The sequence below is a fragment of the Somniosus microcephalus genome, chromosome 11 (genome assembly GCF_052327205.1).
Source record: "Somniosus microcephalus isolate GS21.2 chromosome 11, FLI_Smic_1.0, whole genome shotgun sequence".
In the NCBI taxonomy this organism is placed as follows: Eukaryota; Metazoa; Chordata; class Chondrichthyes; order Squaliformes; family Somniosidae; genus Somniosus; species Somniosus microcephalus.
In genome coordinates, this window is record NC_140997.1 from 230,984,400 (window position 1) to 231,009,468 (window position 25,069).

Sequence of the window (25,069 nt, forward strand, 5' to 3'; positions counted from 1 at the left end):
CTTGCCAAACATTCAGGGAATAACACTGGTGTAAGAGGATTGTTTTCGAACAATGTAGCTTAAAACTTGTACCCTTGATGGAGGTAGGATGCACTTTGTGTGTCCCTTTTTAGAGGCCAAATCTCCCTCTAATATTTTCTCCATTTTCCCCATTTTTCTGTCTGCTCACTCCATACACTGTTTCCAGCCAGGCAGAGGGGGCTGGGTAGGAACATACTCTTGAGTCTCGGGCAATCATGCTGTGAAACGGGGCAATCATGCTGTGAAGCGGGGCAATGAGAAGTGGGGCGAGCGACCCTGGACAGCCTAACCAAATTTGGGAATTGCGGCGACATGGCCGCATTCAGCTACTTTGCAAAGCAGTGCATCAATATTGTGTGGTGTTAAACCCTTTTAAACACTAGCTACACCCTCCTTCGACATTTTAACAGGCAAGCTAATTGGTATCTCAAGTGTAATAAACTGTAGATCTGATACAATTTAATATGCACATTTTTTTGTGCACTATTCATTTGTTACATCGATTGCTTCCACAACCACCTGTGACAGACCTGCAACTGGCATTGTTTCACCCAAGTGTTACACACCTCAGTGCTGTCTCCAGCAATGTATAATTGCGTTGAGTGCTTTTTCACAGATCGTGACACAGTGCAGAAATTTTGCACCTTTAAATTTATTGTCGAGAGTTCCTGTTTGAACTAGAGGCAAGTCAGTACAATGGTTAAATCCTAGTAATGCTGAAGTTAAAATGGATGTTGGGAGTTTGCAGAGTACTAGCAGCAACAGTAAAACATGCTGAAAAGTGTTAGTGATATTAAAACAATTTTTTTTTCAAATTCAGGTACACTGATGGAGCTGGGTATCTCGCCGATTGTCACCTCTGGTCTCATCATGCAACTTCTGGCGGGTGCAAAGATCATCGAAGTTGGTGATACTCCCAAAGACCGAGCTCTCTTCAACGGAGCACAGAAGCGTAAGTGTTTTCAGTAGCAACTGACCAGCGTCTTTTTGTGATGTTACACGTATTTATAGCACAGGAACAGGCCATTCGGCCCAACAGGCCCATGTCTGTGTTTATGCTCCACACGAGCCTCCTCCCATCCCTCTTCATCTAACCCCATCAACCTAACCTTCTATTCCTTTCTCCCTCGTGTGTTTATCGAGCTTCCCCTTGAATGCATCTGTGCTATTTGCCTCGACTACTCCCTGTGGTAGCGAGTGCCACATTCTCACCACTCTCTGGGTAAAGAAGTTTCTCCTGCATTCCCTATTGGATTTATTAGTGACTATCTTATATTTATGGCCCCTAGTTCTGGTATCTCCTGCAAGTGGAAACATCTTCTCTACATCTACCCTTTCATAAATGTTGAAGACTTCCACCAGGTCACCCCCCCCCCCCCAAAACCCCTGTCAGCCTTCTCTTTTCTAGAGAAAAGATCCCCTGCCGCCTGATCTTGGCTGTCTTGCTGACCCTGCAGCTTGAGCATGCGATGTGCTTTCAATTGCTTATTCGCCAATACACGCACAGCCCTGTCATCAAAAAGTAGGTCAACTCGAATCACGTTTACAATATTTGCCACTGAGCTAATTTAGCTCGTGCTATGTTGAAAAATCAGGATTCTGACGATAAGTTTTAATCTGCTTCTTTTGGTGTGATGCTTTTATTTTTGTTAACTCGAGTTGGTCTAGACCCCAGTGACAACTGTAGCTGCCAGTACTTCACCCTACTGTGTTAGTCCTCGAGCGTAACATTTTAAATGTACAACTGGATGTTTTTAAAAGTTTAAAGAAAGACTTGCATTTCTATAGCACCTTTCGTGACCACTGGACGTCCCAAAGCGCTTTACAGCCAATGAAGTACTTTTTGAAGTGTAGTCACTGTTATAATGTAGGAAACATGGCAGCCAGTTTGCGCACAGCAAGCTCCCACAAACCAGATAATTTTGTTTTTAAAGTGATGCTTATTGAGTGATAAATCTTGGCCAGGACACTGGGGAGCTCTGGCCTCGGTTTAACGTCTCCTCCTGAAGACGGCATCTCTGACAGTGCGGCACTCCCTCGGTATTGCGCTGGACTGTTAGCTAGATTTTTGTTTTGTGACTTGAACAAACAACCTTCCGACTCGGGTGAGGGTGCTACCCAGTGGGCCACAGTTGACCCAAAGTGGACATCGCATCAACATATCACAGACCTACCATTGCACTCTTGCTAATTTTATGCACTTCGCCTAAATCCTAATGTCGCTGAATAATGAGTTAGGATTTGTGTAACTGTAGAAGGGTAAAGACATTATTAGTCAAAAGTGTGGTACCTCAAAAGGGCATTTAAATGGTTGTACGTTCTAAAAAGAACTCTTGTTTCTATAGCCATCTCACGTCCTGCACACGCACCAAAGTGCTTCATAGCCAATGAAGTGTAGTCGTCGTCACTCGGGCAAAAGTGGCAGCCTTTTTGTACGTGGAAGACCCCATGCTCACTGTATGAGATGAGTGACTGAATAGTGGTGGTGGTGGATGCGGGAGGAGTGTTAGCTCGGACACCGGTAAAACTTGCTGCTCTCCAGTGTTACAGGAGCTTTTCTTTCTCCACCTAAGCAGCAGGGGGGAGAGGGCCTCTGGTTACATGTCATCTGAAAGAGCAACACCTGCAGCAGCGAAGTACTGCACTGGAGTGTCTGCCGGGATGGTGTGCTCAAGTTCTGGAGTGGGGCCTGAACTCAATGAGATGAGAGAACCACCGACTGAGCCAAGCTTGCATTGTTTAATGGTCTGAAGCCGCTCTCCCTTTTATAGCGATCACTACAGTTGATGTTGAAATGCACAAGTGAGGCTTCACTAGTGGAGTGATGGTACAACCACCAACCCCCAGCACACTGCATGTTCCAGATATTTGGCAGTGCTGAGATGGCCTACAAGTTGTCACACTTTGTCATGAGGCTGGTGAATTTGCCATTTCCCTTGAGTTCGGTGCAGATTGTGCGCGCGAATCTATAGGAATTGGTGAGACCGTATCGGCAGTAAACTGACACTGGGATCTACGTCCTGACACAAACTGATCGTTCAGATCTGCCCTGTATATTTGAAACCTGTTTGTTCTTGTATTGTGAAGCACCTTGGGACATTTTACTACATTCAAGGTACTATATAAATGCAAGTTGTTGTTGTTGAGGCTTTCACAAGGTCTGGTGTACATATCTCAATCATGACTTGACTTCTGCCCTGCAGTTTTTGGTATGATCATCACTATCGGGCAGGCCATTGTGTACGTCATGACTGGGATGTATGGCGATCCATCAGAAATGGGAGCTGGCATCTGTCTGTTGATCATCATTCAGGTAAAGTTGGTCAAAGTCTAGATGTGGTGGAATGTCAGGGCCTTGGGGGTATTTGTGAATTTCCTTCTCTGGTCACTCTTGGTAATGAAGTGTGCAAAATTTTATCTTCTGAATTTGGTCTGGACAAACTGTCTTCTGAGCTTGATTTTGGGATTAATATATTTTGAATTTGTGCGTGCTATGTTAAACTAAAGCCAGCAGAATGCAATTGCAATAATTATTTCAGAGAGTGAGGTGGGGAATCTATGGAACAGGCTCCCCAGGGAGGTGGTGGAAGCAGTTAGTATTGATTCATTCAAATACAAATTAGATAGATTTCTTTCAGAAGCTATTTTGGAGACAGTATGTGTAATCTGAGACATGAAGTATGGTCACACTTACCACATTTCTCTCCTTTCTGTTTGTATGTTACTTAAGCGACTAAATTTAGAGCAACATTGCCGCTGTCTGCAGAAGGAAGCCATAAAATCGCACATTTGCCAAAGTGTGTACAGGAAACTTTGTGATATCCGGCACCGACGGGACCGAGCTGTTGCCGATCTATCAAAACTGCCGGACATACAAAGTTAATGTTGAAGCATACGGAGGTTTTCATCTCCGTATCTGACAGCAAACACTGTTGGCTTCTAAACAGTCGGCTGCAGCTGCAAGCGTCTCTAGCTGAAGCTGTTGCTATAGCTACAGACCTTTCAGTGCCTGACTGGGGGAGGGAAAAAAAAGAACGAGAACTAAAAAAAACTTATAGAAAACGGCTCCTGATTTTTGCCGTTAGATCGAGTATTCCGGACATACAACCTCCGGATAAACCAGTTTCCTGTACTTTGGAAAAGACATCTTTTATTTTGGCAAATGGCAATACTTCAAGATTTCAGCTGTTTCAGTCAAGCTGCAGTGTGTTTTCCTTGCTGAGTTTTACTGGACTTTATCAATGTTTAAAAATTTTTTTTTACAGCTGTTTGTTGCTGGCCTGATCGTGCTGCTCCTGGACGAACTGTTGCAGAAAGGGTACGGCCTTGGATCTGGTATCTCTCTCTTCATCGCCACCAACATCTGTGAGACCATTGTGTGGAAGGCTTTCAGCCCGACCACAGTGAACACCGGTAGAGGTAGGCAGATAATGGACTTTATACCCTTAAATTATATATACCGTGCAGCTAATCTTGCAATCTGGGTGAAGGGCCAATGCTTACGATGGATACCGCCATGATTATGTGCAAGAGATCAGATGAGATAAATGAAGTAATAGATATTTTGGACTAGGAGACTATGCGATTTGATTTCAACACAGTGGGGCTGTAGGAAGGAGAAAATGTAGTTTTTTTTTTTTAAATTCATTCCTGGGATGTGGGTGTCACTGGCAAGGCCAGCATTTATTGTCCATCCCTAATTGCCCTCGAGAAGATGGTGCTGAGCCTCCTTCTTGAACCGCTGCAGTCCGTGTGGTGAAGGTGCTCCCATTGTTGCAGCGCTTCGGCAGAACCGAGTGGCTTGCTCAGCCACTTGAGGGCAGTTAAGTCAACCTATTTGCTGTGGGTCTGGAGTCACATATCGGCCAGACCGGGTAAAGACGGCAGATTTCCTTCCCTAAAGGACATTAGTGAACCAGATGGGTTTTTACAATAATCCGGTAGTTGGGGTACATGGAGCTCGAGAGAAGGGCCTGAAGGAGTAAGGGCCACATTGTTGATAAAACAGGTGCATGAGGGGAAATGCCCAGCCGTTGTATCCTGTGCATCAGTGTGTGCGCCGAGTGCTAGGTTTGTCTTTATTTTAAAGATCATTGTGCCTCGTCCTTGACATTTTGTTGACAATCAGTTTGCTATAAGTCCGCAGTTGCTAACTGAAGTGATAAGACGTCCTGGCAAAGAGGAAAACCTAATGGTGTGTTTGCTCACTCCCTTTTGAGGATCTGTGGCAGTAGTACAGCCAGTTTAACGTTTCTAATGTTTGCATCCTTGCTGCGGGTATTTTTTTTACGGTTAAGTGTCTGGCCTAGGTGGATGTGGTGAAAGCCCTATCGCTGGTGGCCGTAGTGGTCCCATGTGAATTGAGTTTGAGACTGTTCTAACAGGAATATAAATAGCAGCTCCTTTTGGAAAAAGATTCAACTGTACAAAAGACTCCCCTCTTTTGCGTGGCTCCTCTGAATTACAAAGTCTTGCAGAGGTGGCTTCCTGTGGTCTCTTAAATGGGTGAACTCTGAGCTTTGAACCTTGGACTGATAGGGTGTAGTTTGTATCTACACCTGCTGTGTTTCCATCGCCACCTTGTGGAGAGTAGGCACTCCTCTAGAGAGGGACGTCTGCACTCGGCTGCAAGCTAATGAATACGGCCACACTCACTTTCTTGGCTGGATATTTGAGAAAACCTAAAGGTTTTTTTTAACACTTATTACATCAGAGGTAAATATGCAGTGAGGGTTGCAGTATCCCTCAAATTACTCCCTTTTAACCTGTGTTTAATTGTGGCTTCTGTTTTCAACAGGGACGGAGTTTGAGGGATCAATCATTGCCCTGTTCCATCTCCTGGCCACGCGACAGGACAAAGTCCGCGCTCTTCGTGAAGCCTTTTACCGCCAGAACCTGCCAAATCTCATGAACCTCATTGCAACCATCTTTGTCTTTGCCGTGGTGATATACTTCCAGGTGAGTGAACAGCGAAACCAGTGCTGCCAAATCAGCTTACTGCTGTTTGTGGGATCTTGCTGGGTGCAAAGTAGCAACCATATTTACCTAAATGAGTCAATGGTCTTCAAAATGCAGCACTTTGAGAACTTCTGATAACCTAGGTGTGCATATTTGTCAAAGATTATTGCTATATTAATTGGGAAGGGGAATGTGAAGTCTAATCCACTAGGAGCTGACAATGGATGTTTCAGGGATGGTATCTTCACTCCAGGTTGAAGTTGTAATTGTTTTTATTTCTTTATTCTTGATATGGGCAATATAGTATTTATTGCCCATCCTCCCACCCCCCTGTTGCCCAGAGGGCATTAAGAGTCAACCTTATACTGGGATGGGGGGGTCACATGTAGACCAGACTGGGTGGGGATGGGGGCTTCCATTCCCTGAAGGACATTTGTGAAAATGGTTGGGTGTTAACGACAATCCGGCAGCTTTCATGAAGAATGAGAGGTGATCTCATTGAAACACATGATTCTGAGGGGGGACTGGCGGGGTAGATGCGGAGAGGCTGTTTTCCCTGGCTGGAGAGTCTAGACCGAGGGGGCAGAGTCTCCGGATACTGGGTCGGCCATTTAAGACTGTGATGAGGAGGAATTTCTTCACTCGGAAGGTTCTGAATCTTTGGAATTATCTACCCAGAGGGCTGTGGAGGCTCAGTCGTTGAGTATGTTCAAGGCTGAGATCGATGGATTTGTGGACTCTAGGGGAATCAAGGTCTATAGAGATCTCTAGGAGAATCAAGCGCTATAGACATCTGGCAGGAAAGTGGAGTTCAGGTGGAACATCAGCCGTGATATTGAATGGCAGAGCAGGCTCGAGGGACTGTATGGTCCACTCCTGCTCCTAATTTCTTATGTTCATGGGTGACCGACCACAAGTTAACCAGCTTTACTGAATTCTGTTTCGCAACTTGCCATGGTGGCGAAAATAGATTCTTCGTGTGTTCCAGTTTTTTTTTTTTTTTCATTTATGGGATGTGGGCATCGCTGTCAAGGCTAGCATTTATTGCCCATCCCTAGTTGCCCTTGAGAAGGTGGTGGTGAGCCGCCGCCCTGAACCACTGCAGTCCGTGTGGTGAAGGTGCTCCCACAGTGCTGGTGGGGAGGGAGTTCCAGGATTTTTGACCCAGTGACGATGAAGGATCAGCCGATATAGTTCCAAGTCAGAATGATGTGTGACTCGGAGGTGGCGGTGTGCCCTTGTCCTTCTAGGTGGTAGAGGTCGCGGGTTGCCTCCAGTGCAAATAAACTCGCAGTCTTCATTTGTTGGTGCATAATGTCAGTACTGTGCCAAGTGTGCTGCTGTTCCAGGTTAAATGACTGGTCTGTGTTACCTAATCTCTGCAGTTGGCTTCAGTTTTCCTGATTTAACATTTTTTTTAAATGTTAATCTCTACATTAAATAGTATGCATATTAAAGCAACTTTACGATGCCACCTTGCAGGGCTTCAGAGTGGATCTGCCGATCAAGTCTGCCCGTTACCGTGGGCAGTACAACACCTATCCCATCAAACTCTTCTACACGTCTAACATTCCCATCATCCTCCAGTCCGCTCTAGTCTCCAACCTCTACGTCATCTCGCAGATGTTATCCACAAGATTCAGTGGCAATTTCCTAGTCAATCTACTGGGGACCTGGTCTGTAAGTACAATTTTTTGATTGGGGGGAGCATTTCTTTAAAACAAAACATAAAGTAGCAAACAAACCAAGTTAATGAGGTGGGTGATGAGATCTTGCTTGCATCTTCAGCTCTCAATAAGATCTCAAAGTAGATACAAATGAAGGATGCCATTTGGCCCATCTTGACTCGTCCACCTAAACTAAAACTACATTCTCTTCTGTTCCTATGATGGCATCCAGCTATTTGAGGTTGTTGCCTTATTGCCCTACCTGAAAACCCTTTCCCTGTATTGATCACACTGAAGAGCTTCCTGATGTCTGTCATAAATTTACCTTTTCCTAGTTTGAACGTGCCCCCATGTCCAAGTGCCACAGTTAGAGGAGCAGTAGAGAGGCAGAATGTGAAGACTTGTGTGAACAAGGACCCTACAGGGTTTACACAAGAACAGGAGTGGGACTAGAGCCTGCTCCACTGGTTCAGAAACCTTATTAGGACCGCAGCGAGTTTGAAAGAGTTAAATGACTCCATGTATCTGGCTTTCAGGTAGTGAGAAAACTAGAGCAGTTCCCACATCCTTTTTATTTTAAAGGGAATTGGACGGGTTCCTCATTCAACAAGGAGATCGGGACTTGCAGTGGAGCCTGAAGGTGCTGTTTTCTGGCTCGATGATTAAATGCACCACCTGGCGTGGTGGTGATCCTTGTGTGCTCAGAAGTTAATCTCTGGTATTGGGGGGCTGCAATTGCTCTCTGTCACCTCCCCAACAGAGGATTCCAATCAGCCACGGTTCTTGTTCCTGATCACTGCCCATCCACCCTGTGCTGGAAAGTATGGGAGCTGGGTGAAATCAGTATTGGCCTCTGTTGTTGTACACGGCTAGTCTAAGCTCGCACATAAAGACTTAGGCTTTTGGGTGATGTACTGGGCAGTAGCCGACGGAGATGTTCCCTCTAAGCTGCGCGGCCGCGCAGTAATGGGAAAGGTCTCGCACAGGACGCTCACTGGCTTTTCCATTGTAAATACCGCGCGTGCGCAGAAACCTAAAGGGACCACGCATTATGGGCTGGGCAGAGCAAAGTGCAGCTTACAGGGGACATCGGCTGACTGCTGTGTAAACCTGCCACAAAGTGTTGGCACCTTCAGAAGAGATGGGGAGAAAATTAGTGGAAGGTGAAGAAATGAGGAATATCCAGATTGGAGCCTGAAATTGGGTCTGGACTGTAGTCCTGAGGTAAGTGACTTCCCCTCTACCTCTCCACCCCCATGTTCTTGTGTTAATAAAACTTTTTTTCCCCCTTTTTTAAATTTAAGGATAACACGGGTGGTGGTCCGGCCCGTGCGTACCCCGTGGGGGGTCTGTGCTATTACCTCTCTCCTCCGGAGTCGTTCGGCTCGGTACTGGATGACCCCGTTCACGCAGTGATTTATATTGTCTTCATGTTGGGCTCCTGTGCTTTCTTCTCCAAGACCTGGATAGAAGTGTCTGGTTCTTCTGCCAAGGATGTAAGTGTCTGCACTGTAGAGATTTATTTTCTGTTTGAGAGATTCTTGCCATCGGTAAGATTAGGATCACAGATTACCCAAAGGGCCTTAGGAGTCATAGGTCTTTTTTTTATTAAGGAGCGCAGTTCAAATATAGCTAACTCGGGATAGACATAGCAGATGTACAACCTGTAGCAGATGAGGACGGTTTACCGGCCCTGGAATGGAGGGGCGGACGGACGGGGGTTGAGGCAGAATGGCGGTCTTGGATCCCTGCAGCCTGCGGCAGCGGTCTCTTCCTCTTTGGTCATCTCCCGAGGCTGGTGGAGGAGTTAGGCTGGGGCCAGTGTGAGATCCACCTCAAAGGTTGAGTTCTACCCCCCCCCTCCCTCTCTGCCTGCTTTTCCCTTTTCGGCTGCCCGTTTATATACCTTATTTTGGTGGGCTGGTGATGCCTTGCATCAATCATGTTACCCATTCAATTGTCCAATTGCAGGGGAATAAGTACCTATGACAAACCCCGCCTGTCTCCATGAGATCATCCCTCAGCTTATCTCTTGTTTGGACATCTTGCACTTTCTCCTTCACAGTTTGTTTACCATAAGCCTCCTTACTCAATTTTTTATCAGCTCTAGTTATGCCCACTTGAAGGCCTGTTGTGTTATGACCTTGCAATGACCTCAGCTCTTTGTACAACTCCCTATCTGGCGTGATTGGAATTTTTCCATATCGGCAGCTTATCCTGGCTGCTCCGCTCGAATGAGCTTATTTTGTTTTATAAAGCCATTATTTCTTCAAATTCACAATTTCTTCAAATTCACAAGTTCTTATAATTGGTGTTTTTATTAAGTTGTCATCTTGCCTAGTTCCCAGTGAATCTGGGTGTGATCTCAGTCTGGTTCTTAGTGGGCATTGGGCCAAGAAAGAAAGAAAGACTTGCATTTCTATAGCGCCTTTCATGACCACCGGATGTCCCAAAGTGCTTTTCAGCCAATTAAGTACTTTTTGACGTGTAGTCACTGTTATAATATAGGAAATGTGGCAGCCAATTTGCGCACAGCAAGCTCCCACAAACAGTATGTGATAATGACCAGATAATCTGTTTGTGATGTTGATTTGAGGGATAAATATTGGCCCAGGGCACCAGGGAGAACTACCCTACTCTTCTTCAAAATAGTGCCATGGGGTCTTTTACTCCATGAGAGGGCAAGACGGGGCTTCGGTTTAACGTCTCATCCTAAAGATGGCATCTCCGACAGTGCAGCACTCCCTCAGCACTGCACTGGAGTGACGGCCTAGATTTTTGTGCTCAAGTCTCTGGAGTGGGACTTGAACCCACAACCTTCTGACTCTGGCGCGAGTGCTACCCAGTGAGCCACGGGGGGGGGGGGGAGGAGAACCTGGAATAATTGTGTTACTGGATTGGGACCAACATTTGAGGCTATCCTGACATAGTAATAGCCTTGTATTGATGATGAGGTCTGTAGCTTGCTTGCACTCTCTGATATAACAGCACAATTACACTGGAGTATTTCTTCTCATTGTATTACAGGTAGCCAAACAGCTCAAAGAGCAGCAGATGGTGATGAGAGGACACCGGGAGACCTCAATGGTCCATGAGCTGAACAGGTGAGTCATTAACTGTCATTTTTCCATTGGATCTCTAAGGAAGGATGTTCTTGCCATGGAGGGAGTGCAGCGAAGATTCAGCAGACTGATACCTGGGATGGCAGGAATGACGTATGAGGAAAGATTGGGTCGATTGGGCTTATACTCGCTGGAGTTTAGAAGAATGAGAGGGGATCTCATTGAAACTTATAAAATTCTAACAGGACTAGACAGACTAGATGCAGGAAGGGTGTTCCTGATGGCGGGGGAGTCCAGAACCAGGGGGTCACAGTCTAAGGATAAGGGGTAAGCCATTTAGGACAGAGATGAGGAGGAATTTCTTCACCCAGAGAGTGGTGAACCTGTGGAATTCTCTACCACAGAAGGCAGTGGAGGCCAATTCATTAAATATATTCAAGAAGGAGTTAGATATATTTCTTAAGGCTAAAGGGATATGGGGAGAAGGCAGGGACAGGGTACTGAGTTTGGAAGATCAGCCATGATCTCATTGAATGGCGGAGCAGGCTCGAGGGGCCGAATGGCCTACTCCTGCTCCTATCTTCTGTTTCTAATCGATCATTTTCATTTTTTTAAAGCCAGTATCAGTTGGATTGTTGGCTGTGATCTGATTTTTGTGTACAGATTCCTAAATATTTAAACAGCAGTGTATTGCCCATCACTGCTATCAAATGGTAGGATGCAGTTTGAGGTACTAGGGTTACTGCTGTTTTTGATGTACATTAATAACTTGGACTTGGGGGTACAGGGCACAATTTTGAAATTGGACGTGACTGCTGCCAACAAAGTTGAAGTAGTTGGGGTGCGCTCACGTGCAGTTTGAGGTTTATTTTCAGCTGTTCGCTAACTGAAAAGAAAATATTGTCACCATTGCAAATAAAACACTTCCAGAGAGAAAGGAGGCAATTGGGTGGTGAAGAGATTGCTACTGCCGGACAGAGCCGCATCGGGAAAAGCAAATCTGCAGCAGCAAAACACAGTAAACGTCAATTTTTATTAATTTTCTTCTTCCCCTTCACATGGAGCTCATGCTCCTTACAAATAAATCTCCGCAACCCTCCCCCACCCGAAGATATCATGCATTAATACTTAAACCAGCCCGCGCTATTATACATTATTAAACCAGCCCATAGATTCTGTAGATTTAGGCCTGCGATATGACTATTATACATTCATACTTAAACCGCCACATATTTATGCGCCGAGCGCTTCTGCGCAGCTTCTGGTTCGTTGGCAGCAGTCACTCCGTTTGAAATTTGCAGATGAGACAAAACTTGGAAGTGTAGTAAACGGTGGGAAAAAAATAGTAATAGACTTCAAGAGGGCATAGACAGGCTGGTGGGATGGGCAGACACACGGCAGATGAAATGCAACACAGGAAAGTGTGACGTGATGCGTAGGAAGAATGAGGCGAGACCATACAAGCTGAATGGTACAATTTTAACGGGGGTGCAAAAAGAGAGACACCTGGGGATGTTTGTGCTCAAATCTTTGAAGGTGGCAGGACAGGTTAACAAAGCACGTGGGATCCTGGGCTTTGTAAATAGAGGCATCGAGTACAAAAGCCAGGGAGTTATGCTAAACCAATATAAAACACTAGTTCGGCCCCAGCTAGAGTATTGTGTCCAATTCTGAGCGCCACATTTTAGGAATGACACAAAGGCTTTGGAGAGGGTGCAGAAGAGACTTACTATGGTTCCGGGATGAGGGATTACAGTCACGTGGAGAAGCTGGAGTCGTTCTCCTTGGAGCAGAGAAGGATAAGAGGAGATTATCCTCTTAGAGTAAATAAATAGAAACTTTCCAATGGCTGAAGGGTTGATAACCAGAGGGCACAGGTTTAAGGTGGATTGGCAAAAGAACCAGAAGTGACATGAGGCCTGATAGGGTGCTGTATACAGAGTTAATAGCCTTCAAAAGGGAATTGGATAAATACTTGAAGGAGAAAAAATTGCAGGGATCTGGGGAAAGAGCCGGGGAGTGGGACTGACTGGATTGCTCTTCGAAAGAGCCAGCGCAGACTCGATGGGCTGAATGGCCTCCTGTGCGGGACTATTCTATGATCACTGCTATCAAGTCTGAGGTTCTGAGCAGAGGCTTGGCATCTTATTCCTGCTCTAATTCAGTTTCCTGGTTTTTTTGGGGGGGGGGGGTGTGGGGGGCAGAGATGAGCGAAGAGTGTGGTGATCTGTGTCACAACCTGGTAGCTGCTGATTCTGCCCAAGGTTTAGGTGGCTGGAGATTTTGGGCTGACTGCTTTCTTGCACCTTTTCTCCCAGCCAGGAAGTGGGAGCAAAGGTAGGGAAGATATGACCTTGCCTCACAGCGCCAGGGACCCAGGTTCAAATCCGGCCTCGGGCGACTGTGTGGAGTTTGCACATTCTCCCCGTGTTTGCGTGGGTTTTCTCCGGGTGCTCCGGTTTCCTCCCACAGTCCAAAGATGTGCGGGTTAGGTTGATTGGCCATGATAAAAATTGGCCCTTAGTGTTAGGGGGGATTAAATACGTGGGGTTACGGGGATAGGGCTTGTGTGGGATGGCTGTCAGTGTAGGGACCGGGTGCTAGGGTTTGGATGATCAGCCATGATCTCGTTGAATGGCGGAGCAGGCTCGAAGGGCCGAATGGCCTACTCCTGCTCCTATCTTCTATGTTTCTATGTTAAGTCGACACTAATGTATGTACAGTATTTTAAAAACCAGCCATTGAGTGACAGATGTAATGGTTTGAAGCTGGTGATTGTTATAAGGCCTGGCAACCTTGTAGTGTTCCCACCCAGCTCTCAATGTCTGTCTAAAATTATTGGATTTTCTTGCCTGTGTTGTTCTGTCCTCTGGATTACCTTTTTGTATGGATGGCCGAGTCTACAGCTGTCTTGGCCAATATTCCCCCTAATTTTTCTGGTTGCGTGGGCCCATTCAAAGTTTCGCGCATGCGCGAAATTTCACGTTTGAAAAGCCGGTCCTGGGCTGTGCGGGACCAGCAGACAACCGGGCAGCTTAGAGGGAACGTTGGTCTTGGCCCTACTCCGGGACCTGCACTAAACCCCGCTCTGCCGTGCTATTCCACGAGGCCTCCTGCTCGGGGTTGCACAGCCTGCCCTCCTCCGTCTGTCTGGGGCACCTAGCTCTGTTCATTGGCTGCGGGTCTGTAGTTACGGATTGGATTAAGAGTAAAGTGTGAATGTCCAATTTCCAGAGTGTGAGAGTCCCAAGGAGGTGAGAAAAATTACTTGTTTAAAAAAAATTCAAATAGGTTTTTTTTTAAAAAGCATGATGGCAGAATGAAAGTGTTAAATTACAGAATTGCAGATGTACAAAAAGATACAAATCGAGTAAAAGGTTTTTATTTGGCTCTTGATGTGTGTAACATTGCCACAGTTGCATTTATTGCCCATCCCTAGTTGCCCTTCTGTTTGAGTGGCTGCAGTCCGTGTAGTGATGGTGTGCCCCTTAATGGTGTTGGGTGGGGTATCCCAGCACACTAGGAGGGTCGGAGAGAGATTGGGGAAACGTACTGAAAAGAGGCACAGAAAGAGGGAGAGTGTTTTAGGATAATTGAAGAGCGGGTGTCAGTATATACACAACAGGTGGCCAGCTGCCACAGGTTGTCAAAGGCTGGTTCAGGCTCGGACACTTTACTCTTTGTAACAGCTCCATCTTGGGTTGATGTTCGGCATTGCGGTTAAACGCCCTTTTGTCTGAACACATTTTGTCAAGAGGTGCAGACAGAAATACAGATCGCGCCCTTGGAATTATAAAATTCTAACGGGACTAGACAGACTAGATGCAGGAAGGCTGTTCCTGGTGGTCGGGGAGTCCAGAACCAGGGGTCACAGTCTAAGGATAAGGGGTAAGCCATTTAGGACAGAGATGAGGAGGAATTTCTTCACCCAGAGAGTGGTGAACCTGTGGAATTCTCTACCACAGAAGGCAGTTGAGGCCAATTCATTAAATATATTCAAGGAGTTGGATATATTTCTTAAGGCTAAAGGGATATGGGGAGAAAGCAGGGACCGGGTGCTGAATTCGGATGACCAGCCATGATCGCATTGAATGGCGGAGCAGGCTCGAGGGGCCGAATGGCCGACTCCTGCTCCTATCTTCTATGTTTCTATGTTGGAGAAAGATGAACAGATGCGACGGTTGGAGAGGCACGCACACCTGTTTTGAATCCAGAATCATTGCACACGGTGCATCAGCTAATGCACAGACCCCACCTAGTGGCCATTGTGGGCAGTGCTTTAATTTCCCTACACTGCCATTGCATTAGAGCACAGTTGAGCACCAGATGGTCATATAGGTGCATATCATTGTTTTTTGATGAATTTAGTTGCTCACCAAGGTGAGGGTCAGCAGTCCTGAGGAATGAGTATCCGGTGTCGGCACTGAGCACAGGTCAGGTACAGTGTGGCTTAGATTCCGAATAAAACTCCAACCGAGTGTCAGAAAATTTCCACCACCTCCACCGGCCCCCGTGGCCTCTCCGAGATTACCAATTAGAGCTGAATTCATTTTAGGAGTGGGTGGGGTTGTGTTTTGAAAGAAAGACTTGCATTTCTATAGCGCCTTTCACAACCACTGGACATCCCAAAGTGCTTTACAGCCAATGAAGTACTTTTTGAAGTGTAGTCACTGTTGTAATGTGGGAAACATGTAGCCAATTTGCGCACAGCAAGCTCCCACAAACAGCAATGTAATAATGACCAGATAATCTGTTTTAGTGATGTTGATTGAGGGATAAATATTGGCCCAGGGCACCAGGGAGAACTCACCTGATCTTTTTATGTCCACCTGAGAGCAGACGGGGCCTCGGTTTAATGTCTCATCCGAAAGACGGCACCTCCGACAGTGTAGCACTCTCTCGGCACTGCACTGGAGTGTCGGCCTAGATTTTTGTGCTGAAGTCTCTGGAGCGGAGCTTGAACCCACAACCTCCTGACTCCGAGGCGAGAGTGCTACCCACTGAGGCAAGACTGACTCACGCCAGTCATCTTACTGGGCATTGGATTGAAGCTGCCCAAACTTGTTAGCAGACAGGAGGCTCTCCCTCTGTCAGTCTGGGCTTGATTCGAACCCAGGGTCTGAGGTAAAAGTGTCTCCGCCGCTCGGTCCCTGTTTTAAATAGAATCACATTCTGTCGAGCAGTGCACTTACATTGCAATACTCTAAAAATTTGTACTTATGCATTTTTTTTTTTTTTTTTACAGATATATTCCTACTGCCGCTGCTTTTGGAGGCCTGTGCATTGGCGCACTGTCTGTACTCGCTGACTTTCTGGGGGCCATAGGGTCTGGAACTGGTATATTATTGGCAGTCACCATCATTTACCAGTACTTTGAGATCTTTGTGAAAGAGCAAAGTGAAGTGGGAAGCATGGGCGCGCTGCTCTTTTAACAGCGTGGAGGCTGTCCGTTCCTGAGTGTATGAGTGTGCAGGCGAGAGAAATTTCTGAATTATCACAGCAGGGAAGAATGTCTCTTAACCCTTTCCCGCCCAGCGTTCCCTTTTTTATTTTGAGAATTCACGGCTGCTCTGGGTGGCAAAGGGTTAATTCGGCCTTTCATTGTCTTTGGCACCAAGAGCTGCAAAGCATGTTTTGGAATCCGTTTTGTTTAATTATGGTTAAAAGCACAAATTTCCACCATGGAAAGTGTTTAGCATGCTTGTTTTGAGTGTGTGTGTGTGTGTGCGTGCATGAGTGTGTATATTGTTTCACTTCGATTCACTCTGATTCAAAGGGATAATGAAAAGATCCAGGAGGAAATTGTGTTTTTTTTTTTTTTAATTTAAAACTCTCTTGGTGTGTCCGTGCATGTGGTGTGTTATCGAGCCTTCCAGATCAGCAATGGTCTCAGGTTTGCTCTCTGATCTTAGCTGGCTCAGCAGCTTAATCACTGCAGTTGGCCTCAGCACCGCCTGACCTGGGCGCGGGGGCGGGTGTTCCTGCTCCTGATCGTTCTCTAAAGACACCCGCTGGGAAAATGCGTGGATGTCGAGCGAGGACAACTCTCCGATGCACCTTGTGGCAGTGCTCCCTCCATTTTGTTTTCGGCCCCATTCAAAATTCTGCACATGCACGGTTTTTTGGTTTAAAAGCTGGCTCGCCGACTGCGCGGGACCTGCCGTATCTTAAGTTCGTACGTGAAGAGGGCTCCGAGCAGCCACGGGATCCTGCCTCAGCAGAGTTTCTCCCTCTCCTGGAAGGAGGGGGGGAGGGGGGAAGAAGACTGGAGTGAAAAATGAAATGCTCCCGGGACAGCAGTGTCCTACAAGCATGATCCAGGGCTCGGTGTCGGAGATCTGTGTAATGGCACTACTGTCTACATGTATTCAATATAGTATTGGGACGCTGTTCATAAAATGCCGAGGCCAGTCGGTAAATTTGCTGGTGCCTGTCTCCGACCCTCTACTTTTTAAAAATACCGTAAGTTTTGTACATAATCCCCAGCCCCCAGATGAAAACTGATGTTGCGCCGCTCTGTTGTGATGAGATTTTAAAGGATTCTTTCTTGCTGAATGGTGTAAAACGTTTCAGGATTTCTTTTTTTTTCTTTCTCTCAACCCACGGTTCCAGTTTGGGGGAAAAAATGGACTTTCTATGCATTCCCATGTGTTGGCAGCGACTAAACCTCGTTAAGCAGTGTTTGTTCTCCAGGACCTGCTGACTTTGAATCCAGACTTTATAAATAAAAGTGTTTGAGAACATATTTAATATCCGTCTTCCTGATTGATCTTGTATGTAGCCAGTTCTGGGAAGGCAAGTAGAATATACGGCACAGAAACGGGCCATTTGGCCCATCCACTCCATGCTGGCGTTCATGTTCCACTGAAGCACAGAACAGTGAACTAACCTCTGTGCCTGGCCTCCAGCAGGGGAACAGGAGCCCTGGCTTTGTATCTGTTCTGCCCCCAACCCTCCTTAGTCCAGAGGTTTAGCACAAAACCTTTGCTTAAAAACCTGACTTATTCACTCACTGCAAAACCAGTGGCCCAGATTAGATTGGTGCAGTCCTTCTTCAATCCCTCCCTCCAAGCTTTCCTGTTTTGCATTATGATCTCCCCCTTTTTCCTGGAGGTGACAGTCATGCTACTGGAGTGCACAGTGATCGCTCAAACGGCCAGTCCTCCTCTGAAAGCCTTCACGATGACTGTTGGCAAGCTATTGGAGGCTTCACAGCAGATCCTTCACTTTTTCCATGCACCCAATTTCCAGCTGGGTTCACCTTGTAACACTGGGGTACGGTACTGGTGGACTGGCCTCTCGAACACGGGTACGGTACTGGTGGACGCGTCTCTCTAACACTGGGGTACGGTACTGGTGGACTGGTCTCTCGAACACTGGGGTACGGTACTGGTGGACTGGTCTCTCTAACACTGGGGTACGGTACTGGTGGACTGGTCTCTCTCTTGCACTGGGGTACGGTACTGGTGGACTGGTCTCTTGTACTGGTGGACGTGTCTCTCTAACACTGGGGTACGGTACTGGTGGACTGGTCTCTCGAACACTGGGGTACGGTACTGGTGGACTGGTCTCTCTAACACTGGGGTACGGTACTGGTGGACTGGTCTCTCTCTTGCACTGGGGTACGGTACTGGTGGACTGGTCTCTTGTACTGGTGGACGTGTCTCTCTAACACTGGGGTACGGTACTGGTGGACTGGTCTCTCGAACACGGGTACGGTACTGGTGGACTGGTCTCTCTTGCACTGGGGTAGGGGACTGGTGGCCGGGTCTCTCGGACACTGGGGTACGGTACTGGTGGACTGGCCTCTCGAACACTGGGGTACGGTACTGCTGGACTAGTCTCTCGAACACTGGGGTACGGTACTGCTGGACTGGTCTCTCGAACACTGGGGTACGGTACTGGCGGACTGGTCTCTCTTGCACTGGGGTAGGGTACTGGTGGACTGGTCTCTCGAACACGGGTACGGTACTGGCGGACTGGTCTCTCTTGCACTGGGGTACGGTACTGGTGGACGGGTCTCTCGAACACTGGGGTAGGGGACTGGTGGACGCATCCTACTGTATAACACTGGTATGGGTGGGTACCGGTCTGTCACTGTATAACACTGGCAGTGGGAACAATGAATTACTTGTACTTGTGTGGTTTTTATTGGACAGGATTGGTGGGAGTGCCTGTCATTCTCCCGCTCTTGCTTCTTAATGTGACATCACAATGGGTGGGGGACGTGTTCAAGGAGCTCCCCGAGTTTAAAAAGGGGCAAATGATACCCAGTGGAAAGGGACACCACCCACATTCTCCCCATGCCTGCATTGTGATTTCCACACCAAAGAAATGGGGTGCAACAGATGTGCTGAGATCTTTTCAACCGGATACTCAAAGAAAATGCTGGAAGTACGCAGTCCCTTTTTATAAAAGAGAACCAACAGCTTAATGTTTCTGATCGAACCCCTTTAAGCTCACATCCAATGAAGAACCGATCCAAGGAGTAGAAAACAAATATGCTGTGAATCTGAAATAGAAACAGATCATGCTGGAAACCCTTCAGAACTGGAATTCTGCTGAAGGGTCTAAACTGAAAACATTTCTTTCAGATGCTGATTAACTTGTGCAACAGTTACATACAAGTTTGTCCCTGTATAACACTCGAGTACAGTATTGGTGGGTACAGGTCTGTCGCTGTATAACGGGTACAGTATTGGTGGGTACAGGTCTGTCGCTGTATAACGGGTACAGTACTGGTGGGCACAGGTCTGTCGCTGTATAACACGGGTACAGTACTGGTGGGTACAGGTCTGTCGCTGTATAACGGGTACAGTATTGGTGGGTACAGGTCTGTCACTATAATGGGTACAGTACTGGCGGGTACAAGTCGGTCGCTGTATAATGGGTACAGTACTGGGGCACAGGTCTGTCGCTTTATAATGGGTACAGTACTGGTGGGTACAGGTCTGTCGCTGTATAAGTAACATTCGGCCCCTCGAGCCTGCTCCACCATTCAATAAGATCATGGCTGATCATCTACCTCAACTCCACTTTCCTGCACTATCCCCATATCCCTTGATTCCCTTAATATTCAAAAATCTACTCAACGACTGAGCCTCCACAGCTCTCTGGGGTAGAGTACCAAATATTCACCACCCTCTGAGTGAAGACATTTCTCCTCATCTCAGTCCTAAATGGCTGACACCTTTTGAGACTGACCCCTGGTTCTCGACTCCCCAGCCAGGGGAAATCAACCTTAGTCAAGCCCTGTAAGAATTTCATATGTTTCAATGAGATCACATTCTTCTAAACTCCAGAGAATATAGACCTAGTCTACTCAATCTCTCCTCATAGGACAATCCCCCCCCCCCCCCCATCCCAGGAACCAGTCTGGTAAACCTTCATTGCACTCCCTCTATGGCAAATAAATTGTTAATTAATTGCCTAACACATAATTGAAATATTTACCTTAGTTCCCTAACACACACAAAGTGTGGGGGGAAAAAATCGTGGAAAATCAAGATGGCGGCCACTCACCTCGGTTCAGAAGGATAAGGCCCGCCCACACACGCACCGATTGGTCGACCGGTCAGGTCACCGAAGCATAAGATTGGTCAATCGTCGAGTCACTCGACACTCAACTGTAGGAAGACCTCGACGTCACACGGTCGCTAATGAGATGCTAATGAGCGGAACGCTGAACGTTTTTGGGATACCGCGGACGAGATTTTTGTCCGGCCGAAACGTAAATACGCCTATGACCGGTCCGGAATCGCAAGCTTTCTTTTGAGGCGACGCGCGCGTCGGTACGCTCTGTAACTTCCAAACGTATAGAGACCAGGCGGACAGACAGACAGAAGAGCCGCTTTATATATATAGATTTGCCATGTTCATGCCCAGTCACTTAGCCTGTCTCTATCCCCTTGAAGCCTCCTTGCATCCTCCTCACAACTTATATTCCCACCCAGCTTTGTATCATCAGCAAACTTGGATATATTACATTTGGCCCCCTCATTCAAATCATTGCTATAGATTGTGAATAACTGAGGCCCAAGCACTGATCCTTGCGGTACCCCACTAGTTACAGCCTGCCAACCCAAAAATGACCCGTTTATTCCTACTCTCTGTTTTCTGTCCATTAACCAATCTTCAATCCATGCTAGTATATTACCCCCAATCCCATGAGCCCTAATTTTCTTTAATAACCTCTTGTGTGGCACCTTATCGAATGCCTTCTGAAAATTCAAATACACCACATCCACTGGTTCCCCCTTATCTATTCTGCTAATTACAACCTCAAAGCACGATTTCCCTTTCATAAATCCGTGTTGACTCTGCCCAATCCTATTATTATTTTCTAAGTGCCCTGTTACCAGGTCCTTAATAATAGATTCTAGCATTTCTGCACTACTGATGTCGGGCTAACTGGTCTGTAGTTCCCCATTTTTTCTCTCCCTCCTTTCTTAAATGGCGGGGTTACATTTGCTCCCTTCCAATCTGCAGGAACCATTCTAGAATCTATGGAATTTTGGAAGATGACAACCAATGCATCCACTATCTCTATAGCCACCTCTTTTAAAACCCCAGGATGTAGGCCATCAGTCCCATTATTTTCTCCAGTACGATTTTTTTTTACTAATAATTTCTTTCAGTTCCTCATTCTCACTAGAACCTTGGTTCTCTATTTGCGTCGTCTTCCGTGAAGGCAGACACAAAAGTATTTGTTTAATTTCTCTGCCATTTCCTTATTCCCCATTATAACTTCTCCTGTCTCAGCCTGTAAGGGTCCCACGTTTTACTTTCGCTGATCTTTTCCTTTTTACATACGTATAGAGGCTTTTACAGTCTTTTTATGTCACTCGCTAGTTTACGCTCATTCTATTTTCCCTTTATCAATTTCTTGATCCTCCTTTGCTGAATTCTAAAATCTTCCCAATCCTCAGGCTTACTATTTGTGGCAACATTATAAGCCTCTTCCTTTGATCTAATACTTGTTAGCCACGGTTGGACTACTTTTCCTGTGGGGTTTGTGTGCCTTAAAGGAATGTATTGTAAACTATGTATTAATTCTTTAAATGCTAGCCATTGCTTGTCTACCGTCATAACTTTTAATGTAATTTCCCAATCTACCTTAGCCAACTCGCCCCTCACACCTATGCAGTTTGCTTTGTTTAGATTTAAGACCCTAGTTTTGGATTTAACTAAATCACTTTCAAACTCAATATAAAATACCAAGGGTGTGATGAGAATGAGGAACTTAAAAAAAATAAAAAAAAAATTAAAAAAAAAATTATTAGTAAAAAAAAACAGTACTAGCAAATTTAATGGGACTAAAAGTCAATAAATCCCAAGGACCGGATGCCCTACATCCTAGGGTTTTGAAAGAGGTGGCCATTGGGATAGTGGACGCATTGGTTGTCATCTTCCAAAATTCTATAGATTCTGGAATGGTTCCTGCAGATTGGAGGATAGCAAATGTAACCCTGCTATTTAAGAAAGGAGGGAGAGAAAATGGGGAACTACAGACCTGGTAGCCTCAACAGTAGTTGGGGAAAATGCTGGAATCTATTATAAAGGATGCAATAACTGGGCACTTAGAAACTAATAGTAAGATTGGGCAGAGTCAACATGGATGTATGAAAGGGAAATCCTGTTTGACAAACCTATTGGAGTTCTTTGTCTACTCCACTAGTTACATCCTCCAAAGGGGAACTGGTAGATATGGTGTATCTGGATTTTCAGAAGGTCCCACACAAGAAGTTGGTGAACAAAATTAGGGCACGTGGAATTGGGCTAATATACTAGCATGGATTGAGAATTGGTTAACAGACAGAAAACAAAGAGTAGGGATAAACTGGTCTTTTTCAGGATGGCAGGCTGTGACTAGTGGGGTACCGCAAGGATCGGTGCTTGGGCCCCAGCTATTCACAATCTATATCAATGATTTGGATGAGGGGACTAAATGTAACATTTCCAAATTTGCTGATGACACAAAGCTAGGTGGCAGTGTCAGTTGCGAAGAGGACGTGAAGAGGCTTCAAGGGGATCGCAACAGGCTCAGGGAATGGGCGAGAACATGGCAGATGGAATATAATAATGTGGACAAATGTGAAGTTATCCACTTTGGTAGAAACAACAGAAAGGCAGAGTACTTGTGGGTACAGGTCTGTCACTGTATAACACTGGGGTACAGTACTGGTCGGCACAGGTCTGTCACTGTACAACACTGGGTTATGGTGCTGGTGGGTCCAGGTCTGTCGCTGTACAACACTGGGTTATGGTGCTGGTGGGTCCAGGTCTGTCGCTGTACAACACTGGGTTATGGTGCTGGTGGGTAAAGGTCTGTCGCTATACAACACTGGGTTATGGTGCTGGTGGGTACAGGTCTGTCACTGTATAACGGGTACAGTACTGGTGGGTACAAGTCTGTCGCTGTATAACACGTGTACAGTACTGATGGGTACAGGTCTGTCACTGTATAACACAGGTACAGTACTGGTGGGTACAGGTCTGTTGCTGTAATACTGGCATACAATACTGGTGGGCACAGGTCTGTCGCTGTATAACGGGTACAGGTCTGTTGCTGTATAACGCTGGGGTACAGTACTGGTGGGTACAGGTCTGTCGCTGTAACACGGGTACAGTACTGGTGGGTACAGGTCTATCACTAACACTAGGGTACAGTACTGGTGGGTACAGGTCTGTCACTAACTGGGGTACAGTACTGGTGGGTACAGGTCTGTCGCTGTATAACACGGGTACAGTACTGGTGGGTACAAGTCTGTTGCTGTATAACACTGGGGTAGAGTACTGGTGGGTACAGGTCTGTCGCTGTAACACTGGTACAGTACTGGTGGGTACAGGTCTATCACTAATGCTGGGGTACAGTACTGGTGGGTACAGGTCTGTCGCTGTAACACTGGGATACAGTGCTGGTGGGTACAGATCTGTCATTGTATAACATGGGTACAGTACTAGTGGGTACAGGTCTGTTGCTGTAACACGGGTACAGGTTTGTCACTGTATAAGAAACATTCGACCCCTCGAGCCTGCTCCACCATTCAATAAGATGATGGCTGACCATCTACCTCAACTCCACTTTCCTGCACTATCCCCATATCCCTTGATTCCCTTAATATTCAAAAATCTACTCAACCACTGAGCCTCCACAGCCCTCTGAGGTGGAGTACCAAAGATTCACCACCCTCTGAGTGAAGAAATTTCTCCTCATTTCAGTCCTAAATGGCTGACACCGTTTGACACCTGGTTCTAGACTCCCAGCCAGGGGAAACATCCTCATTTGCATCTACCTTAGTCAAGCCCTGTAAGAATTTCATATATTTCAATGAGATCACATTCTTCTAAACTCCAGAGAATATAGGCCCAGTCTACTCAATCTCTCCTCAGGACAATCCCCCCATCCCAGGAACCAGTCTGGTGAACCTTCGTTGCACTCCCTCTATGGCAAGTATATCCTTCCTTAGGTAAGGAGACCAAAACTGTACACAATACTCCAGGTGTGGTCTCACCAGGGCCCTATATAATTGCAGTGAGACGTCTTTACTCTGATACTCAAATCCTCTTGTAATAAAGGCCAACATACCATTTGCTTTCCTAATTGCTTGCTGTACCTGCATGTTAACTTTGTGATTCATGTACAAGGACACTCGGGTCCCTCTGAACACCAACATTTCCCAATCTCTCTCCATTTAAAAAAATACTCTCGAGTTTCTATTTTTCCTACCAAAGTGGATAACTTCACATTTCTCCACATTATAGAGTCATAGAGTAATACAGCACGGATAGAGGCTCTTCGGCCCATCGTGTCCGCGCCGGCCATCAAGCCCTGTCTAATCTAATCCCATATTCCAGCATTTGGCCCGTAGCCTTGTATGCTATGGCATTTCAAGTGCACATCCAAATGCTTCTTAAATGTTGTGAGGGTTTCTGCCTCCACAACCCTTTCAGGCAGTGAGTTCCAGACTCCAACCACCCTCTGGGTGGAAAAAGTTCTTTCTCAAATCCCCTCTAAACCTCCCGCCCTTTACCTTGAATCTATGCCCCCTAGTTATTGACCCCTCTACTAAGGGAAAAAGCTCCTCAGCATCCATCCTATCTATGCCCCTCATAATTTTGTACACCTCAATCATGTCCCCCCTCAGCCTCCTCTGCTCCAAGGAAAACAAACCCAATCTGCCCAGTCTCTCTTCATAGCTGAAGCGCTCCAGCCCTGGTAACATCCTGGTGAACCTCCTCTGCACCCTCTCTAACGCGATCACATCCTTCCTGTAGTGTGGCGACCAGAACTGCACACAGTATTCCAGCTGTGGCCTAACCAGTGTTTTATACAGCTCCATCATAACCTCCTTGCTCTTA

At 46.4% G+C, this 25,069-nt stretch overlaps 2 protein-coding genes across 2 annotated transcripts in view; one reads left to right on the plus strand and one right to left on the minus strand.

Moving 5' to 3' along the window:
* Positions 1–17,453, plus strand: part of LOC147111328 (protein transport protein Sec61 subunit alpha-like 1) — a 30,646-nt gene extending 13,193 nt beyond the window's left edge. Inside the window, exons 5-12 of the mRNA XM_086002113.1 lie at positions 842–973; positions 3,225–3,334; positions 4,287–4,440; positions 5,819–5,979; positions 7,462–7,659; positions 8,951–9,142; positions 10,674–10,750; positions 15,954–17,453. Of these exons, the coding sequence (XP_085858239.1) occupies positions 842–973; positions 3,225–3,334; positions 4,287–4,440; positions 5,819–5,979; positions 7,462–7,659; positions 8,951–9,142; positions 10,674–10,750; positions 15,954–16,140 (1,211 nt within the window). The 3' untranslated portion in view covers positions 16,141–17,453. The remainder of the gene's footprint in view (positions 1–841; positions 974–3,224; positions 3,335–4,286; positions 4,441–5,818; positions 5,980–7,461; positions 7,660–8,950; positions 9,143–10,673; positions 10,751–15,953) is intronic.
* Positions 1–25,069, minus strand: part of ruvbl1 (RuvB-like AAA ATPase 1) — a 137,446-nt gene that overhangs the window by 3,954 nt on the left and 108,423 nt on the right. The gene's annotated exons all lie outside the window — the stretch shown is intronic.